The 19,874-nt window shown below is 38.6% G+C and overlaps 1 protein-coding gene across 2 annotated transcripts in view; it reads right to left on the bottom strand.

The window, feature by feature from the left end:
• SCAPER (S-phase cyclin A associated protein in the ER) overlaps window positions 1–19,874 on the bottom strand; it is a 132,393-nt gene that overhangs the window by 23,698 nt on the left and 88,821 nt on the right. For both annotated transcript variants that reach the window (XM_057368706.1, XM_057368705.1), the window contains exons 25-27: window positions 17,869–17,992; window positions 11,922–12,151; window positions 8,452–8,607 (exon numbers count right to left, since the gene is read on the bottom strand). In XM_057368706.1, the coding sequence (XP_057224689.1) occupies window positions 8,452–8,607; window positions 11,922–12,151; window positions 17,869–17,992 (510 nt within the window). The remainder of the gene's footprint in view (window positions 1–8,451; window positions 8,608–11,921; window positions 12,152–17,868; window positions 17,993–19,874) is intronic.

The raw sequence follows: 19,874 nt of genomic DNA on the forward strand, positions 1-19,874 counted from the left end.
GATATCAGCACAGAGGTAAATAACTCAGGATGCCCTTTCCATTCTCACACCCAGACTTTCAAAAGCATTTAACATAATCCCTCCATGATGCGTACTACTCATGCTTTTTCACATTATTAATAATCCAGAAGAGGATGCAGGACAACAACTACTAAGAAGTCTCATATTATCACTACCCTGGAGGCTAAATAATATGTGGGTAATGGCGGGTAGGCAAATAAAGTCAAGCCCCAAAACAATTCAGCAAGTTGTATACTCTCCAAGTTTCGATTCAAACCCATCACATACAACACCTGAATTTCATTTTGAAAATACATTTGGCCAGTATTCATAATTGAAGGAAACACTAAAATAATAAAATACAGCAAAGAGTAACAATGAAAATATGCTACATCAAGGTCTGGTTTTTACCACCTCAACCATGCATTCATCTTTAAAAAAAAAAAAAAAAAGGAAGTGTCAATATCAAAAGAGACTACAAAGAGTGAGTGCATATATAATTTTTTTTATAATTAAAGGAAAATATGACCGGTTATATGAGAAAATGTCATTAAAGAACAACTTAAATTAGGGTATTTTCTCCCTTTCTAACTACTAAAAGCAAAGGAAATGTTGAGTGAAAACCGGAACCATTTTCTAAAATAATCTGTAAGTTTGAAGACCTCAGTTTAAGACAGCAAAGACCAGACACTCAAGAGAGCTCAGAATATTCCTGTTGAGCAGAACCAGTAAGGAGCTTTCCCCTGACTAAACAGCTCTCAATAATCTGTGTCTGTATCAGGAACACCTTGCACCCCTCTTGTTACAAACCCTGGCTTCAGTGATATTTCCACCGCAGATCCTAGGCAGGCTGATTAATCCTGCTTTTTACAATTCCAGACAGATGTCTTCAATGGAGATACAAAACCATGAGCTCAATAATACCAGGTTTTGGCAATCAGCGTCTTGTTCTGTCTAGTGAAGCAAATAAAGCAGGTAAGAAAGTACCACCTCACCCAAACCAATGTCTGTCCATGAGAATTTCTGTCTGTTWACAGCACAAATTAAGGTCCATCACTTCCTTGGACCAAATGGAGAGAAACAGGCAGAGCAGGAAAATGAACCTGCTTTGCCCATGTCCCAGAGAAGCCCTGAGCTCAGGTGAGTAGGACAGGACACAACCTGCTCTGCTGGCACCCATCAGCTTCCATCACTGCCCCCTCACATCTTCACAGAGCAGYTGCTCAGACAACCTAAAGAATCATCTCATCCGAAATAAGCATTCATAGGCACTATTTCTGAGTTATTTCTATTTACAGTCTGTGAATATTCAATGCTACTGAAAAAGCTATTCAGTACTGTACCCTCCACTGCTACCTCCAGGATCAATGTCCCAGTGCAAGACCAATGTCCCCTGTGCTGCACAAAAACCACTCCAGGCTGGCTAAGGAGTTCACAGGTCTCTGAGAGAAGAATCAGATCTACAGTAAAACACAGGAAGAATAAAAGCAACATAGTTGGGTCTGYTTCCCTTAAGACCCTAAGATTTACTCCATAAAGAATAAAAAGTGGAAAAAAAAGAGAGTGTTAAGTGTGTTTGGGTGGGGCCACGCTGCACAACAATTTATGGCATGGCTTTCCTTCCCCAGTGCCTGGAATCCATGCCCCAAATCCTCATTTTGAATCTCTGTGGTCTTTAAGTGAGTGTGTGAATGGAGTCAGCAGAGCCATTTCCTGAGCCCTCACCTGGCTGTGCCAGCTGTGCCTTTGGGCAGATTCCTGCTGCAAAGTTCCAAGTCCTGATGGCACTTTAACCTGGCTGCAAGAGAAGGGAGAGCTGACATCCCCAGGACCACCATGAGCACAGCTTTGCTTTSTGTGTCTCTGGACTCCCTGGTATTCCTCACTTCAAAATGCCTTCTGATGTCCAAGGATTTATTCTGCAGGATGCAGTAGCCAAAATGTGCTAACCATCACTTAGCTCCAGTCGACTAACTAGAATGTTTATTGCCACAGGATCACATGAGAGCACAGCTCCTCCTGCCAGCTAGTATTTCTTAATTTCAATCTTAGCTTTTTCAGCAGTACTAAACAGAAAAGTACACTCACAGTCAAATGATAACCCCAAATTAATTACTGCATATGATACCTCACAGAATTTTTCCTGACTCTGTGCAATGAGAAGATTGACCAATTTTACCAAAGGTTAAAGTTAGCTTGCTTTCAAATCTCACTCCATCATTATTTTTAAACAATTCCATATGAGAAAGCTTACATTGCTGGATGAAATCCTTTTACCATTTTGTGGTGCTCTGGAACAGAGAATGAATCAAACATACATAAAAAAGTCAATTGTAAAATAACTCAAAATGAAAGCATTAGTTTTTTTCACAGAAAAGATGAAAAAATTTTAAGTTGTACCACAGGAGAAAGCTGTTGAAAGAAATTAAAGATCTGTCTTCTAGATTTGATGGATTGAAGGAACTGCCAGGAATAATTTATTTTTGATGTTCCCTTTACTACAGTAATGTGTCTATGAGGAGGCCACTGGCTCCTGTTGAGCTGAACTGYTGGTTACATCACTTTAAGCCTGGATGTTTACAATAAAAAGGTAAAAAGTTATTAGTACTTGCTGTGGGCTTTAAAATAGCATAAAATCTATATGAGAAGATGGAAAAAAACCCACGAACCTCTGCATCTACTGCTCTGAGTGATTTTTGTCAMGTCTGTACAATACTGGATTTTATACTTTTAGGAGATTTTTAGTTCACCTCAAAAGGTAAGCCCAATGAAAATTCAGTGCGATAGGGACAGACTGAAACAAAAACCCCTAAAAACCTTCATAAGACAAGATGACAACATCACACAAGAAAACTGAAGTAAGAGATGAGATTCCTATACCTGCACTTCCTCTTAATTCTCTTATTTGAAKAAACTTTGTCTCTGAGTCTGTAACAGCTGCAAAAGTAAAATAGYCACTAAGGACAAAACCCCTTCAATTAATCCCTGAAGAGAAGCAAGAATCACTGGATTTTTGACATTGGCTGATTTAGCTGGGAAAACAAACAGGCTTCCAGACTTTACCAGTCTCTRTAATTATGTGTTAGATATGAACACAGAAAAACAGACAAATATTTATATTACAGCCAAACAACCTGCAGAGTCTTAAAAAAAAGGTTTAATGAAATGTACAGAATTTTCATTATGGGTTGCCATTGTGATTTTCAGCTTAGGTCATCAAGGAGTCTCAGGTACTAGTATCAAGTTTATGACTTACAAAAAAGGTTTGAGAACTGAAAAATGTGGATATATCCATCACAGGAAAGAAAGACACTAAACAGTGGTACTTCATTGCTTAAAATACACCACTATTTATTAGAAACAGGGATTCAATAGCTTGATAAGAAACAGCATACTCTGCAGAACAAGTATAAAACTACAATTTCTGCAAGCTTCAATATGAGCAAATTGTTTATATCTGAAAATATATTGTTTTAAAAACTGGCTGAGCTAACAAGCAGACAAGCCTCTCCAAGGGTATACATTATAATGTTTGTATATTTGAAATATATACTCCTGATTAAAAACATGGAGTGAAATGGAAACATGAGTTTCCAAGAGGCTTAGAATATAATCTGTTGGGGTTTTTTATTATTAGGATTTAAAAACTATCATCATACTTCTTGCTTCTAAATTATTTTATTTAGAAAGAGATGTCAAAATAAAGAGGCAAAACAATAATAAAGAAGAATAAAGAAGTATTTAGCACCTGTCAGACCTTGCTACAGTTCACACTGTCAAGCCAGGGATTGCAGCGCTGCATAGAAGCRATGAAGTGAAACCTTTCAGTAATTTCAGGAACAAGCTGGAGTTAGTTTACAGTGCTTGCTGGAGCTGCTGTCCCTTGGAAGTGGTGAGAAGCACAACCAAGGTTCAGACAGACTTGCATCTGATTCAGCATCCAGCAGCCAAAACAGACATTATCTTAATTACTGTAATAAAACTGAGAGCAGCCCAGCCCACTTCCTTGTGGATCTGGGACATGACAGGACCATTTCCCTGGATCAGACCCTATATCTGCAGCTTTCTGCCACTGCAGCTTGTAACCCACGACTTCATTAGCTGCTGACACAGATTTATATATATATTCCACACTGCTCTGAGATAACACATAGCAGTGACAATTTACTGCACTGCTCTGACACTGTATTTTCCTGGGACAATGAGGAAGCTTGCAGGCATTTCTTAAATCCAGAGAACAGCAAAATTTTTCAACAGCTGGTGTCCCAAGAAGCTATATAACTGGGGGACTATGATTTGCAATGTTCCCCTTATGCACAAAGCACTGTCCTCCTTGTATCTCTATCACTGGTCTCCACTGCACTGCTCCTAAGGAGAACATTCTCCCTCAGTGACTGATCCTTACACTGCAGCACTGCCCYTGGCTTCCTCCTGTTCTTTACATTCACTCTGTGTTAATATGAATTTATTCACTCATGGGCAAAAGTGAAACAAGGCAGCAACTATCACGCTCCATAAAGCAACAGTTAAACTGCTAGGACAGGACTCTTAGTTCCAGAGAAACAGGGAAAAAGGGATCTAGACATGATGAACACYGGGTGGGCAGTACAGAAAAAGACAGGAACATAAGCAAAACCTCTGCTATGCTGATGAAGGATTTGCCATAGAGACTCTTCCTTGGTCTTCCCTGCTGCTTTTAGGGAAGGCTGAACTGGGGCAGCACAGCCATACCTTTACTAATGCTCCTTGCATTCCAAGCCTGCTCGTTTTCTATCCTGTGGGTACAATCCAAGAACGTTCCAAGTGTGCATTCAGGACCCGAGGGCCCAAAACAGGCCTTGTATCTCTCATATTTACAATAATACTCTGGAAAAAGGGGYTATCATCTAGAACATTGCTACTGGACACAAATTTCAAGAGGTTTATATGGCCATACAAACCACTGTTATTCCATATAAAGCATATTTCATACTTTGCTTTATTTCAGGTTAATAAAAATGTCTCTCTTTTCAATTCTGGCTACTGCTGCTCTTAAAGGTGAGCAAAAAGCAATTAAGCATTACCAGTGCCACAATTTTCCAGCCTAGGTATCAAATGTCAGATTCATCTCAGCAGAGAGAGCTCAATATTCAGATATACTGCATTTTATTTCTCACTATATACAAGTAAGGGACAATATGCTGTTTTCAGCTCTCATACACCTTTTTTTTTAGCTCATCAGGGAGGAAGAAGCTCTCACCCCCACTGCTAGCAAAAGATGCAAAATGGCATCGGAAACGTGGAACTTCCAGTTGGAGGTCTCAAGTCAGCCCCTCCTCACTGTGTAACAGAAGAGGACAAAAAGTATCAAAACAAGCTTGACAAAGAGTTACAAGTTACTAAGGTTTTCAACAACTGATCTTTTATATGCATTCCACAGTGTTTGGAAAATGTGTTATTCCATCCACAGCAAGATTTCAATTAGAAGAACCAATCAAACATTTATTAGCCAGTATCAAAAATGATAATTTGAAAAGTAAGATCAATAAAAAAGTTAAATCTTTTTTAAAGACCTTGATCATTAATGGAAAAAAATCCCTCTCTTATAATAGGACATGTTTATAACATATGTTCAGAATAGATTCCCCTACTTCAATAACATTTTATGATTTAAAAATTGAAAATCCTCCAATTTATGTTTCTCCATTAGTAAGATGTTTCTTTACTGTATCTAACTCCATGATTTTGGACTTTTTTTTCCCCTAAAAGTCTACCACAGTAATAAAAGAAGTCTCTTTGTTCATGTCCTAAAATTTTACCATCTACATTATAGCCACCATAGAACTCATTTAATACATAATGCTGATTTATATATATATATGTAAAAACTAATTTGAGGTTATTCTTAATAATCATTATTGTTATGACACCTTGCCTGATGTAGAGATATGTGCAGAGAGGGATTTGACTGAGATCTCGTCGATACCTACAGAATTGTTTTCCATGAAGAAACTGTCCAAATACACACTGGGTATCAATTCACAGCTTGCTTTAGAAATATTCTGCTGAATTTGGGAGTCCTATGAGATGTGCTTTTGAGGAAGACAGGAAAGTCTGGATTGACAGTTTTTTCTACATCAGAGYTCCAGAAATGGCCCAACATACTTTGTACCCACAGGACAGGATCTTTTAATTGTTTAAAACCTGAGTTTTAAACAATAACTTCTGGCCCTCTGGGGATATGGCACATTACMGCTGCAGTACAGTTCCTAACAACCTGGTGGGGTCTGAAGGCACAAGAGGAGGATCCCACAGCTCACAAAGGATTTCATTGTTGTGGTTTGAGCCCTGAGGGGGTCCTGGTGCCCCAGGATTTATATACCTGGGGTAGTAAATACCCAGTATTTACTGTCCTGTGTCAGCTTCCCACTCAACGTTGCATGCTGAGATCTGCACACAGAACAGACAGCACTCTATGAAAGTATTCTCATGAATTTAATATGGAATGACAACTTTTTATATGACAGAACATAGCCTGAAAAAGTTCTACCCAAAAAAAGGAATTTTGTGGCCTGCCACCGCTTACCATCAAAGAGCACCAAGAAGTTTCCAACCTGGAACCATCATATACAGGAGGATATACCAAATGAACATTCTAAAATTGCTCTTGCAACAATGGTGAAASCCTGCCATTAATAKKGYRAAACTTCTTTCCATGCTACAGTGTCAGAGCACTCATAATACTCACAGGGCTTTTCAGTAACAACTTCAGAAGTTTGCTGGCTGGGACATACAGGGGACTGTAACAGCAGCTTGGTTTGGTGCTCAAGCATGTATCAAGTGAGTTAGAAAATGAGAAAAGCCGACTGAAAAGGCTGCATTGCCTCCTACCACCATTTAGCAGGAATGAAAGAGGCATCTGTATTTCTCACAGAGGGGCTGCCTTTTGTGCTGCAGATCAGGTATCACGCATCATGTATTACTCTAGTGTAACATATTGAAGAATTCAATAAATTTGAGCTCTGTTTCTGCCACCTTAATCTGTGTTTGGCAGTACCTTTTTCCATTTAAATCACCTCCAACACTGAGGACTTCTATAACGCGACAGAATTACACTCTGCATTCACTGCTTAAATGAGAGTGGGCTCAGGTGATGAAAGACATGTGATTTAAACTGCCCTTCTAATCAGTTACATCAAAGCTTTTCATCTGAAAGTGAAAGACAACAATTTTGAAATCTCCAAGTTCACTCCTCTCATTTCTTTTCATGCTCAAATGAACAATCTAACCTGGAAATCACGAACAAACCGGCACCTTTGGATAAAATCCAAAGTATTGCTGTTTATGGAGGTAGTAGGATCAGATACTTCTTGGTGTAACTGTGAAGAAAAACACTCAACTTTCCAAAATTAKTCTGCTGCTACAAAGAACAGATGTTCTTGAAGGATGTACTTGTGCAGAGCTGTACTATTTCAGGGTGCAAAGATCTTCAATATATTGGTGAAGTGTGTGCCTACTCCAGAAATTGCAAATATTGTATTACTCACTCTGAGCTAGAACTATTATTCCACTAACAGAAGGGTGATTTTTTTATTATTTTATTTAGTGAGTATTTGACTTCTGGCAGCGTTCTCCTGGAATTTAAAATGCCAAGTTGGCAGCTTTCAGAAAGAGAAATTTCAGTAAGTTGGGATGGTCTCTTTGGGCTCATATTTCTTGCAGTTCTTTTTCCATGTGTCTGTGTCCCTGGATACCAGCAACAGCTCTTACCTACAGCTTTGTTTCTTATCCTGTGTTTTATTAGCTCCAGTAGTTTTTTTCAACCCTAGCATCATTTTACCCTTCAGGAATGCATTGTAAAGTTCTGCCAGCCTTGATTTCTCCTGAAATGTGTAACAGTAACAGTGCTAGGTTCTAGTMGGTGCAGTGCAAAGCTGTGAAATTTTGCCTTTCACATGAGTGTCAGGCTGTCTTACACTAGACCACAGAAGTCCAGATCTGCTGGCAGGCACATACCTCATGCACRCTTCCCACAGCCTTGGTTAGGTTACAACAACAAACATTTTGYATTCGAAAATTCCCTAGTAAATCTAGTGAAAGCTTTCTTTATAGAAAATAATATTCTCTTATTGACAGTGGTATTTTAAAGAACAAGAGCTGWATTAGGTTGCTCTAGAGTCAAATCRATTAAGAGTTGATTTTACYTGATAATAAAATACCTCYTGAAGTCTTTAGGACTGGACACCTCAAACTATCAGTGATAAAACCCTGTGGGGAGTGATGAGTAAAGGAGGTAAAGTTTGCAATTCTGATAAATGAGTTACAGGAATTAGGGTAGGTAAYTGATGACAGTTTTCTGGTGAGAGGATGAACAGAGTGAATCTTTCCCAGCTATTCCTGTGTGTCTTGCAGTGGGACAGGATGCCACTGCCTGACCAACRTGCTTGGAGCTGATAGACCCAGAGCACCCACCTTCCATTGACAGCRAAACACAGCTGGCAAATTCCATTCAACACTGCTGTGGCATTCTGCAGAAAAYTTGCTATTTTGGGGTTCTCATCAATAGGGCCTTGAACAGACAGGAAACAGCAACACAGCTTGTCCACCAATCCTATGTTCACCACGTAACTGCAAACAGAGAAAAAGGGTATTACAAAAAATAGTTCCACACCAGTTTTGGTAACTTTGCAGAAGAAGTAATTTTTGCTCCTCTACATCAAACCACACAGAATGCAAGTTGTGATTACTTAAATACTCTTTCTGAAAGGGTTCAATAAAACAATTCCAATTACAATAACTTCCAATTACAATAACCTGGCTCTTTGTGACTATCAGTAGTTTTTGTTGAGAGATGTGTCTGTTCTAGGATAATTTGTATTATACTGTACATGAAAGATGAGTGTAAATGTTTATTTTAGCATACTGCTAGAAGGACAATGGAATTTTGCCATAGTTAAATGATTTATAATAATCTTGATAGCTCTGCAGCAGCACAATTTCTTTTTAGCATCAAGAGGTAAACTCTGCAGAACACACTAATTCAAGAAGACAATGATGTTACCCAGATAATGTTTTATTGCAATACATATATCATAGCAACTACTGCCCAATTGCTGAGCTTTGTTCCCCTCTTATAAATACATATGTAACATCTCAGGGACTAACAGAACATCAGCAGCCTTCAACCACCAGTTGAAGGATCAGGACCAAAACACTCCTCAGGACTCCATCAAATTCAATATGGAGAAAACCATGTAGTGACTGGGTTTTTTTTAAACTGAAACTTCCTTTGTTTTTTATTAGGGTTGACCAGATCATCACTGCTGATCTACAGATCACAACTGCTGAAGTTCCTTCTTAGAATTTCTAATAGCTTGAAAACCTATGCTAAAGACCTCTGCTCTTCACCCTTATACCTCGATGTCTCTGTCCACAGTAGGCTCTCACACTTGGATCATTACCACCTCCACTTMAACTGTGCACAGATAAATTTTTTCTATGTCTTTGCTGATACCACCTTACTTTCCTTTTCTACCACAAGCATCCAGCTTCTCAGACTTCAGCCCGTCTCAACCACCATATTCTGCTGACTTAGGTGAGATCAACTCTCTTTGTGGACACAAAGGTCCCACTGCAATCAACTCCAGGGAACATTACTAAGTAATATYGATTCTAGTAAATAAAAACTACTGATCAGATAATGCTTCTCACAGAAGCAGTACAAGTATTTATTAAAAAAACTATTCCCTCACAACATGTCTTACAGGCTGATTTTGAAAAATTGGGGTTTTAACATTAGGGAAGAAAAYCTCATCCTTTTCAGCCACTCTTGCTGCTAAAAGACAAATTTCTCTTCAGGGTTAGAAGCGAGATCTTCTGCCAGCATCCACCGTACTGACAAAAAGCTTCTGGAAGAAGTGAAAGAATTAAGAATAAAAATACCCTGGACATAAARCAAGAAGTTGAATGGCAGCATGGAAGGATTTTAAGACTGCTGGAGTACAGCAATTAAAAACACTTAAAGACGCACACAGTTTATTAATTGCATGCTCATTGTGCAGGTAAATTTGCCTGTTCTATTTAGCAACATGAAAGGTTACCAGAACTAAGTTTCTTGCAGATATTGATCTAAGCAATCCACCTGATCATACAGGTGATAAACAAGCTCTCCTGCATTAGTGGAATAATTCCAGGAACAGAGCTGGGTGTTAGATACATCACAGTCACAGAGAAATGCTGAGTGCTGGAAATAGCTCTGAAGAATAGGAGGGGAGAGGAAGAATTACATAAAACAGAGCTAATACTGATAGATGGTGACTCACAAAAAGGCACAACCTTTCTCACCAATATTCTCTTCCCTAGGAGCATTTCTACAGCGTGACTGACACCTGCAAACTGTGCCCATGACCCCCTCCTTTACACCCACACTTGGGTACAAAGCAGCTGCTCTTCTGGCAGAGAGGRAATGGATGAGAGCTTTCAGTCTGCCGGGACTATTCTTCACTGGCATCCGGAGACAACAAGAAGATGCATGGAGCACTCCTTTCCTTGAGGAATTGAGCACACAGACAAGTGGAATGTCAAAGCTCTCTAATCTATTGCCTCCATCTCTTTTTACCCACAGGAGCACAGTTGAAATAACCTGGTTACCCTTTTGAYACCCAGACAGCACATAGATAATTGGTGTTTATGCATCAGGTTTAATAGTCTCAAATAGAAAAAAAATATTTTCAACGGTCCTTTTTCTTCCCCCATCTTCCTAAAACTCTCACTTAATCAACTCCCCATGACATACGATACAATGACCTGGAGGTGAAAGATTCTCATTAGTGACAGAATTTGTCTATTTTTGACTGGTTTAAAATGCCCTCTCTCTTTTTTTYCCTAATTGCACTATTACCTTGTCAYCATGCCTTTCATTCCCCATTTATAACCAGATCCCCTAAAGTGCCTCAGGTGAGGGACCTGGTCGATTCTCATGTCTCTCCTTATCTTTAGGGTRTGCCTGTGCTTGGCCCAGTCAGTGTCAGGTGTCTGTTCAGCACAGACCTCCCACCCTCCCATTCATAAATGGGCAGAACACAACATCCTGAAATTTCACACTCGATCAAAACCTGTTTAGGGAGAAGCAGGGTTACATGAGACCACGAAAGTTTTAGAGGTCACTGGTATCTATGACAACTATTTGTTTKGCTTTCCTCTTCCAGCTGTCCTCTTTGTCTCCATCAGCATCACACTGGCAAAAGTCTGAAGGCTCACTGTGACATACTTTCAGTAGCCTATAAATAATAATTTCAATTCTTTGAATTGGGCTGAAGAGATATTGCTAACTATTTCTGTGACAATTTATTCATAACTATTTATATAGTTTTCTAGTGAAACAATACACTTTTAGCAAGCCTAATACACTGTTGATATATATAGGTTATATATATATAAAATATCTATTAATTATATATATACTAAATTATTCAGCTTCAGCTATTAAAATGCAGCTACATGATAAGATCAGATTATAGGAATGACYAGGTAATCTTTAGAATAGGAAGTGTATATTTTATGACAACTTTATATGAATGCATGTATGATATGAGAGACCACAGGGAATGGGCACACACAGTTGGTACAAAGAATGGAAAGAAAATAATGAAAATATGGAAGCTGGTTCCTAGGTAATCAGGAGAGAAAATTAATGAAAAGAAAACAAAAAAACAAGTTAAAAAATAAAATATTCTTGGGTTTCTGTATTTTTGCATCTGAAACTTTTTAAAGAACATTTTTAATTGAGAATACAGCATTTCATTAGTCTTCTTGACTACACACACAAAAACTACTTTTACTGGATTAAGAATTAAAGCAGTTTGTTCCTCTCTTAAATCAATGCAATTTGCTTTCTCTCTCATAAAGAATACTTAGAAAAGGTTCATTATCTTTTTTTAAACCTGATCAAGTCTTGGACTCTGCTGCTGAAGGCTTCCACTTGTGAGGATTTACTTTTCACTTCCTGTAATATCTTCAGTGCAGTAGCATGGTTGTTTCCATCTGGGAAGCTGGAGATTAGACCTCTGAAAATCACAGCAGTTACCCTCAGAAGTCCTGTTGTTAAACCTTCAAATACCTGCTTATTTACGCTTCTGCCTGCAGTAGCATTATGGTCATCTGGAACACTAACCTAAGTAAAGAGAAAAAAGCCACAAACAACTGGAATTCAGTAAAACCAACCAAAGTTTGTAGAGAAACTTTTATAAATTTGCATAGGTCTACACCAAAAGTAATAATAAAATAACATTCTAGCAGTGCTGATGGACATTAAACCATTCCAAGTACAAGATAAGGTAAAGCACAAGCTGGACCTGAATAAATCAAGTCAAAAGAATGCAGTGTCTGAGAACCAAGGAAGCCTGATAGCRGCAGTGTGTGTCAGTAGTATGATTGTGTTCTTATGCATAAAACATCACCAGTGACCACTGCACTTGGCCATCAGATGTCACCCACCTGTCAATMATGTCAGAAGCAAAACACCCAGTTCTCTCTGAACAGACCTCAGAGGAATCTCATTTTTCTAAATCATTTAACCAGAGCCCACTCCGAAAGAAGTGAAGTTGAGCTGTACAACATGTAAATCTGAAGACAAATCTATGCAGGATACAGATCTGGAAGGAAATCCTCATGGAGAGTATAATTTAAAAAAAAAATAATTTAGTTTTTCCATTTCTGCAGTCCAAGGTAAATTATCCAGCTGAAATGCTGCCCTATTATGATCAAACAGTGAGTGGAGTGTGTGTGGAAGTCCTGCAGTCAGTGTTGGAGGCAGACACAGTGCCAGCAGTCRGGGCTCAGGGCTCCAGGGAACATCCATCCCATGGCTGATGCTGCTGGGTCCATGCACCCCAGAGCTCCGTGGAGCTGCTGCTCCACCACAGCCCAAGGCTCCACACAGGCATCAGGCATCAACAGTGGCTGAAATGTCATTTTCCTGCCCGGTTAAAATCATTTACACTCCGTATATGCGAGCGAGGTCAGTGAAAACCCTTCCTCCCTGTATAGGTATCAGGAGGGATTTGGTAACACTTGGTGACAAAGAACAACATGCACATTTCTTCATTATTCATTAGCTCTGAGCCTTGTGCTGGTACTTAAAGCTCATTGTAATGGTCTGTTTCTGGGGACGAGCCAAGAGAGCAAGTGAGAAGTCTTTAGCTGCTTATTCAAGTTCAATAGGAAAAACCATACTACGTTGCTCCAGTAACATTTGTTGACTAAAATAACTCATGCCTAATGATACCAATCGCTCACTGAAACAGATGGATTGAGCTTYGCAATGTGTAAATCAACTTGAATGTGGCGACTTYGTACTMGGAATAGTAAGTTTTAAAAATTGCYAGCAAATGCTACTCRCTGCTTTTTCACCTAAGATAAAAAATTAGATATTCTCTTTCTTAAAAGGTTTAATAATATATTGCAGCAGAGCCTTCCATTGGTTGTAATGAATAGTACTCTGAGTGGAAAATGTCTGGTTTTGTCTTCTAGTTCAATGTACATAGGAGAAGTATACATTCTACATATATAGGTCTTAGCTATAAAAGTTCATGCTTTGAAATTAAACTGCTCTTCCTAATTCACAAAATAAATAGATCTGGCACTTACTACAGTCATTTATTGCAGAGCTTATTTTTCCTGCTCAATTTTTCGCGAAAACTTGTGTGTGCTAATATAAAAGGAGAACAAGTGGGATTTTTTTATACAGTGTATGTCAAAAGATAGAAGGAAATACTGTTTTACAGAAAATGGATAAATTTGAACTTAATTCCTTTAGGATTTTTATTTYATACTAATTCAAATGAGTGACAAAAGATCAGCTCTTTTACCAAAGAAGTAATTAATGGGATAGTGTGAAAGTGTGTTGAGATTTATGTTCAAAATTAATTGGTGTGCTCGCAGAAGGAAAATTAATTGGGGTGCTTGCTTGTTGATTATTATATCAAGCAAGGGGGTAGGAAATCTTAAGATTTAATAGCATAATTATGAAAGCTTTCAAGCCCTGGTTTCTTTGTGTTGGTTACAAACGGAATTAGTCATATTCAGGGCAACTGTGTGTTGAACACTGGCTTTGGATGAGTAAATGTTAAAACATTCCACATTCCTGARGTTTAACAGTTTAAATGACACAAATCTACAGGTGTGACTACGAACTTAAAACTGATTTGTTGAGTAATTTGTAWAAAACACTTTTAAATCACAATGGAAAACCAGGAATTATGTAACTACTGCCCAATTATTTGACACAACCAACATCTCAATGCTATTTTAGCTTTTCTGATGGCTGACTATGTTGGCCCTAACCAAGACTCCTACTTTCTTTAAGTCAGCTCTTGAACTGGAAGGCTCTGGTGATGTGACCTCAGCTCTGGTACAGTCTGCACACAAGTGATAAGATACTCCTCAGTGAATTCCCCCTCACAGGGATTCCCATGCCTGTGCAGAACTGCCATAAGCTCTTCAGCTCTGCCCAGCATCTTGGGCTTAATCCTGTAAGATGCTGCACAATATGGCCCCAATCCAGTAAAGCACTTAGGCACACATTTAATATAGCTGAAAATGCTACTCTGTTCTGACTCATGTCACCAAAATACCTCTGCAGATCAGAGCATGTTCTCTTTCTGTGCTAACAAAAAACACCAAACAATTTCCAGTTAGCAACGTAGAGGTTCAACACTGACAACCCATTCATGTTATTATTTTACAAAAGACATAATCCTCCACAGCTATGAAGAATTTTAAATGCAGAGTTGGTAAACCCAAATGGAAAGACTTCAGACCTTGTGAAGCACTCAACTTTTCTTCATTTGGTCACTTATTTTGCATCATTCTCCCATTAATAGTGGTGATTTTGTGCTGTTTGCATGTGTAGTCACTGGGCTTGCCTCAAAAACACTCTGAAAAATATATCTCAGAAGTACCAGTAGGATGTCAGACTTTGTATGGAGGAACTAGTGAACTAAAGAAATGGAACTAAAGAAATGGAAATTGCCCAGGAAGGGCATGAGCTTGGGATGGTGCAGGTGAAGGTTCCAATTTAAAGTTTCCCTAGCCCTGAACACTTCAGCATGCCATTACCTTTTCTTCTCCAACCCTGTTTCCAGGATTTACAACTCTCCACATGGGTGTGTTATTAGGGACTAAGGGAACTGTCAGTGCCACACAGCTGAACTCTATGGAGACAGATGTGATTTCAAAATGGACTGGAACAACCCAGGAGCACAGATGTGCCTTGGATTGCACAGCTCTTGTCATCATCAGTGCAAACAGGGCTGCCTCACCTGATGCAGCATGGAAGATTAAAAAAAAACTACCACAAATGGTTAAAAAACTGCAGAAGGATGTATATTGTCATTCTAAAGTACCCAAATTAAATGGCAGCACATTCCAGGCAAGAAAYGGAGGAGAAAAATTACTTTCCTGTGACTAGCTAGGCAGACTAACTTAAACCCAGTAAAATTTCATAGGCCACTTCCCTAAAGGTCCAAATTCAAGCACTGTATTTTGGAGAAGAAAAAAAGTAACAGACAACTGGCTTTTGATCCCTACATTTGTTTGATTGCTATTTAATGTTCATTGCACATTCCCTAATGATATCACTCAGAATTTTCAGATACTATGCATTTAAAGATCGCCTTAAAAATGAAAACAGTGATCATATCACACGGACAGGTACAGTTTATATGTATGGCTTCTCAAATATTTTCATGAAAAGTATGTGACAGCTGTCACTTGACTGGAAATAAAGACTCCAAACTATAAAACTACCGTTACATGCTCCATTAATTGCTCCACTAATTGCTTGTTTTTGTTGGTGTGAAACCTTCCAAAATAAACAACTAGARAAGATGCCATTATTTTGCAACCATCTTCTGGCTATTATGTCAGTCAAAGAAGAGCAGAGGGAGCAGTAAATAAATGAAGTTACAACTCCAGCACAAGACTTGTATTAATGTAGGTGGGAAGGTTTGATGCAATAATCATGGAAATCAGGAAACAGCAGTGCTGACCTGATCAGACACCGAATTAGGCATTACCTGAGCTAAGGAGGCTAAGGAAGGTAAAAAGCTAAGTCAGTCTACAGAAGGTTTCCTACCAGTCCCTTTAAGTAGSAGGCAAAGAAAGGTCTAAACAGGACATTTTAAACTATTAACCTGGACAGGCTGGGACACACAAAACCCCTCCCAATCCATAACTAAATCCACGTGAAACTGGYTGGAAATAAGGTTCATATTGGATGTATTCAAGATGATATTGAAATGCTTCTCAAAACAGTACTGTTTCTGTGTTCAGCAAATATTGGTGGACTTGTTTTACAATTTGTTAAGACCTTGCAAATATACATTCTCATTTATAACTCCTGGTATTACTTGGGGCTTTATTTTCCAACAGTAAGTGGAAATACACATGACATGGGCAAAGGCTGCATCACACAGCTCATCCAAACAGGAAAACTGGAGGCAGTTAAAACTCTCTGGGGGTATATTCTAGTATTTTGGTATTCAGAACTGCTCTCACTTTGTACATTTTTTTGGTAAAAAAAAAGACAAATTCAAACTTGATCTGATTTATTATATTTTCAAGAGAGAAAAATCAGGGTTAGAAAAGCAGCACTGTTTTGGGGTTTTGTACTCAAGTATGCACTTCATGGAATTATGAAGATATCCTGGTTTAAGGGCCAATTCTGCATGAAGAGAACATAAGAGACTTTCTGTATAGGAAAGAAAAGTCCACTGTGGATCATGGGAAACATTAAGCTTTAATTACAGTTTTGCTGCAATTCAAGGGTAGTATTTGGCAACAGACTGAAAAGAGCTGTAAGTGCAGTAAATTTTCCTTCTGTAGTATCTCTGGGCTCTAGGTGGCCAACTCTGYCTAAGAAATACCCTCTGTATTCCTGCAGGAAAGGTACAGGTCGTCCTACAGCGAGCAGGGAGGGGGTTTGGCAGCAGAGAGAACCTTGTCACTGCTGAGGTGCTGAAGGATTTTGGTGTAATTCCCCCGAGCCCTGCCGGCACAGCACACGCACCTTTCACTAAGCACATCTGAAACCTAATACCTGCAATCCTCTTGCRAAGATCTGCCCAGGAACAATGAGCTGGCAGCTGCTTAGAGGAGAATGCACAGGTTGCATTTGGGTTTTCTTTGTGCCAGGGACCCTCGGACTGTCTTTGTAAAGTGTTCATCAACAGTCCTATGGCTTGTTGATTCTAACAGCATCGCTTAAATTATTAAAAGTACGTACATAACTTTTCAATTAACAAACTGCTTGGCTCATGAAAATACATACACACAATTTATAAGTAGAAAACCAAGACTAAATATCTTATGATGAGCAGGTCACTATGAATTAAAAATGAGTTTTCAAATAAAATATTTAATGACATTTCAAATTAAATGAAACATTGGAAAATTAAAACTTTCATTGCTAAAGAGTCCTATTTAAGCACTTCAGCAAATCAAACCCTGGCAAACGYATTGACCTGACTTAGATTCCTGACATTGAAACAAGAATCAAACACACACACACACAACTCATTATAGTCTATACTTTATATCTTTCTATAGGGTGAATTAAAGAAAACAACCTCAGAAAACATTGAAGATAGAACAATATCCTCTCACTAGAGCTCCTGGTACATACACTTGTGCAGAATTTATTAGGAGAAGCAAATATATCCATTTATATGGAGCATAGTARATATTGCCTCCAAATACAAACAACAAACCTTATTCTTTCAAGCCTTTATTCTTATTTACCTCCTGGTGTTCTTACACTCTAAATACTTTAACRTGTTTGTGAAGCATGCAAAAATTTTTAAATTAAAAAATTGAAATTATTTTACCTACCGTAAACTGGTGTATCAACAGGTCCATCAGAGAAGTGATCTTATTACTAAAGAGAACATAGGTGCAGTTCTCTATGCAGTTGCTGCAGGTGAGGCTGTAAACATTTACTGCACTGCACAGTGACCTAGAAAATCAAAAWGGAAGAAAAATGAGAATTTACTTCAGTAAATTAAAAGCAAATAAATGGCATCACATCAAAAAAMCACCTTTCAGCAATTCACATTCATACTTTCTTCAACTTGGTATTCCAAACGGAACTAATACCTTAAATGAAATCAATTAAATTATTCCAAAACAGTAAAACCACACTCATCAGAAGCCATGCACTCTAGGAGTACTGGACTCTTTCTGTATTCAAAACTCTTGCCAAAACTGATCCAGAATATCAGCCAATTTCATCATTTGCATAGGTAATATTTTTTTGGTGTGGCTTACAGCTATAGCACACAATGAAGCTTTTCCTGGCAGGACCTTCAGGACCAACCCCTATGTGAAATGAYTGACAGCAATTCCCAGGAGAGCAGGATCTGCTGCAGAGAGAAGCTCAGGGCAGAGTTGCCTGTGCCCCAGGCAAGGAATAGGGATGACCAAGGAATTGGTMCCAAGCAGGCAAAGCACAGCAGTGAAAGGCCTGTCCCAGAAATCCCAGTGACACGTTGTCACCCAGCTCCAGCAGCATCAGCCAAGCTGCACCATGGCTGGGGGCAGAGGGGGCAGCTTTGCAATGGCAAGAACACAAAATCAGAAGCAAATCACAACTGCTCTTTGCATCTCATGCAGTGATTTCCATCTGCTCCAATTAAAGTGCTCTTCTCAAAACAGGACTTGCAAGGAAGCTGGGACCAGTCCTAGAGAATATTCTCACAGAAGATTAATCAGACCAAAGAGAACTCTGTTTCAGAATAAACAAAAAATTTGTTTCTTGAGCTTTGCTTACTACAAAAGGCATCACTGTAACTATACAAACATGCACCCAGACGCACAACATAAATGCATCATAAATATAGCCAATAATAAATACAGATGGCTAGACATCCAACTTGTTTGTCTAAAGTAAACCAAAAGGAAAAGAACTTTTACTTTGTTGGGTTTTTCTCAACATGAGAAAAAATGTGACTAAGTTCAAATAAGCTCCAAAGAAGAAAATAAATTATGAGCGCTGTTGAAAGGTCATACAAAAGTAGGATTGCAACAAACAYCAAGTTACTGCACCAAAATCATCAAAGCTGGTATTTAACAGAACAAGCTGCAGACCAGTTCAACATTACTTCTGGAGCTGAGTTTTACGTTTTATCTTTCTCTTAAAATATTTTTTTAAACAACAAAATTATTTACATAACAGGGCCTGCGGCCTTACTGATGCTGAGGGTTCATTGCTGAGGCATCTGGTCACTTAGCCTGGCTCACAGAGCTGAAATAGAAGCATTTACATACATACACTGTACTTCTCAAGCTAAGGAAAGCTGGAAATGCTCAGAGGCCAGAAAAATGGAGTAAAATTGTTTTCATCGGTATGGCTGGATTGTCTTTTCAATTRGAGAATTTTGAAAAGAATAAAAGGAGTATTTACACTTCTCCTCTTTTTCCAGTCCATATTACCAGTTCTACTAATTTAACTGTRCTGGTAATTAATTTTACTATATTGCCCAATTAAATCAGTTACAATCTGCCGTTCGCATGAGTGAAAATAGTGTTAAATAATTACTTATTGACCAAAGACATGTTAATTTTCATCTATTTCACCTACTTTTCACCCTATAAGGATAACACTTCTAGATAATTCAAGCAGCATGCTTCACATGCCTTTTTAAAAATATGCGTTGCAAAGCTATTCTCGTTTCCTCTCCTGACCCTATAAAGGTATTTAGTTCCCTTCCCTCAGTAATGTTCAAAAATATTTCCATTCAGCACCTATTTCCACCTTTCATGAAGATCTGTCCCTTGTGTAGGTGTGTTTACAAGGAGAGAGGAGAAACTATATTGACAGTCTCTATTTTCTGTAGAGA

Source organism: Malurus melanocephalus, unplaced genomic scaffold, assembly GCF_030028575.1.
Source record: "Malurus melanocephalus ecotype Western Australia unplaced genomic scaffold, MMel_1.1 scaffold_96, whole genome shotgun sequence".
Taxonomy (NCBI): domain Eukaryota; kingdom Metazoa; phylum Chordata; class Aves; order Passeriformes; family Maluridae; genus Malurus; species Malurus melanocephalus.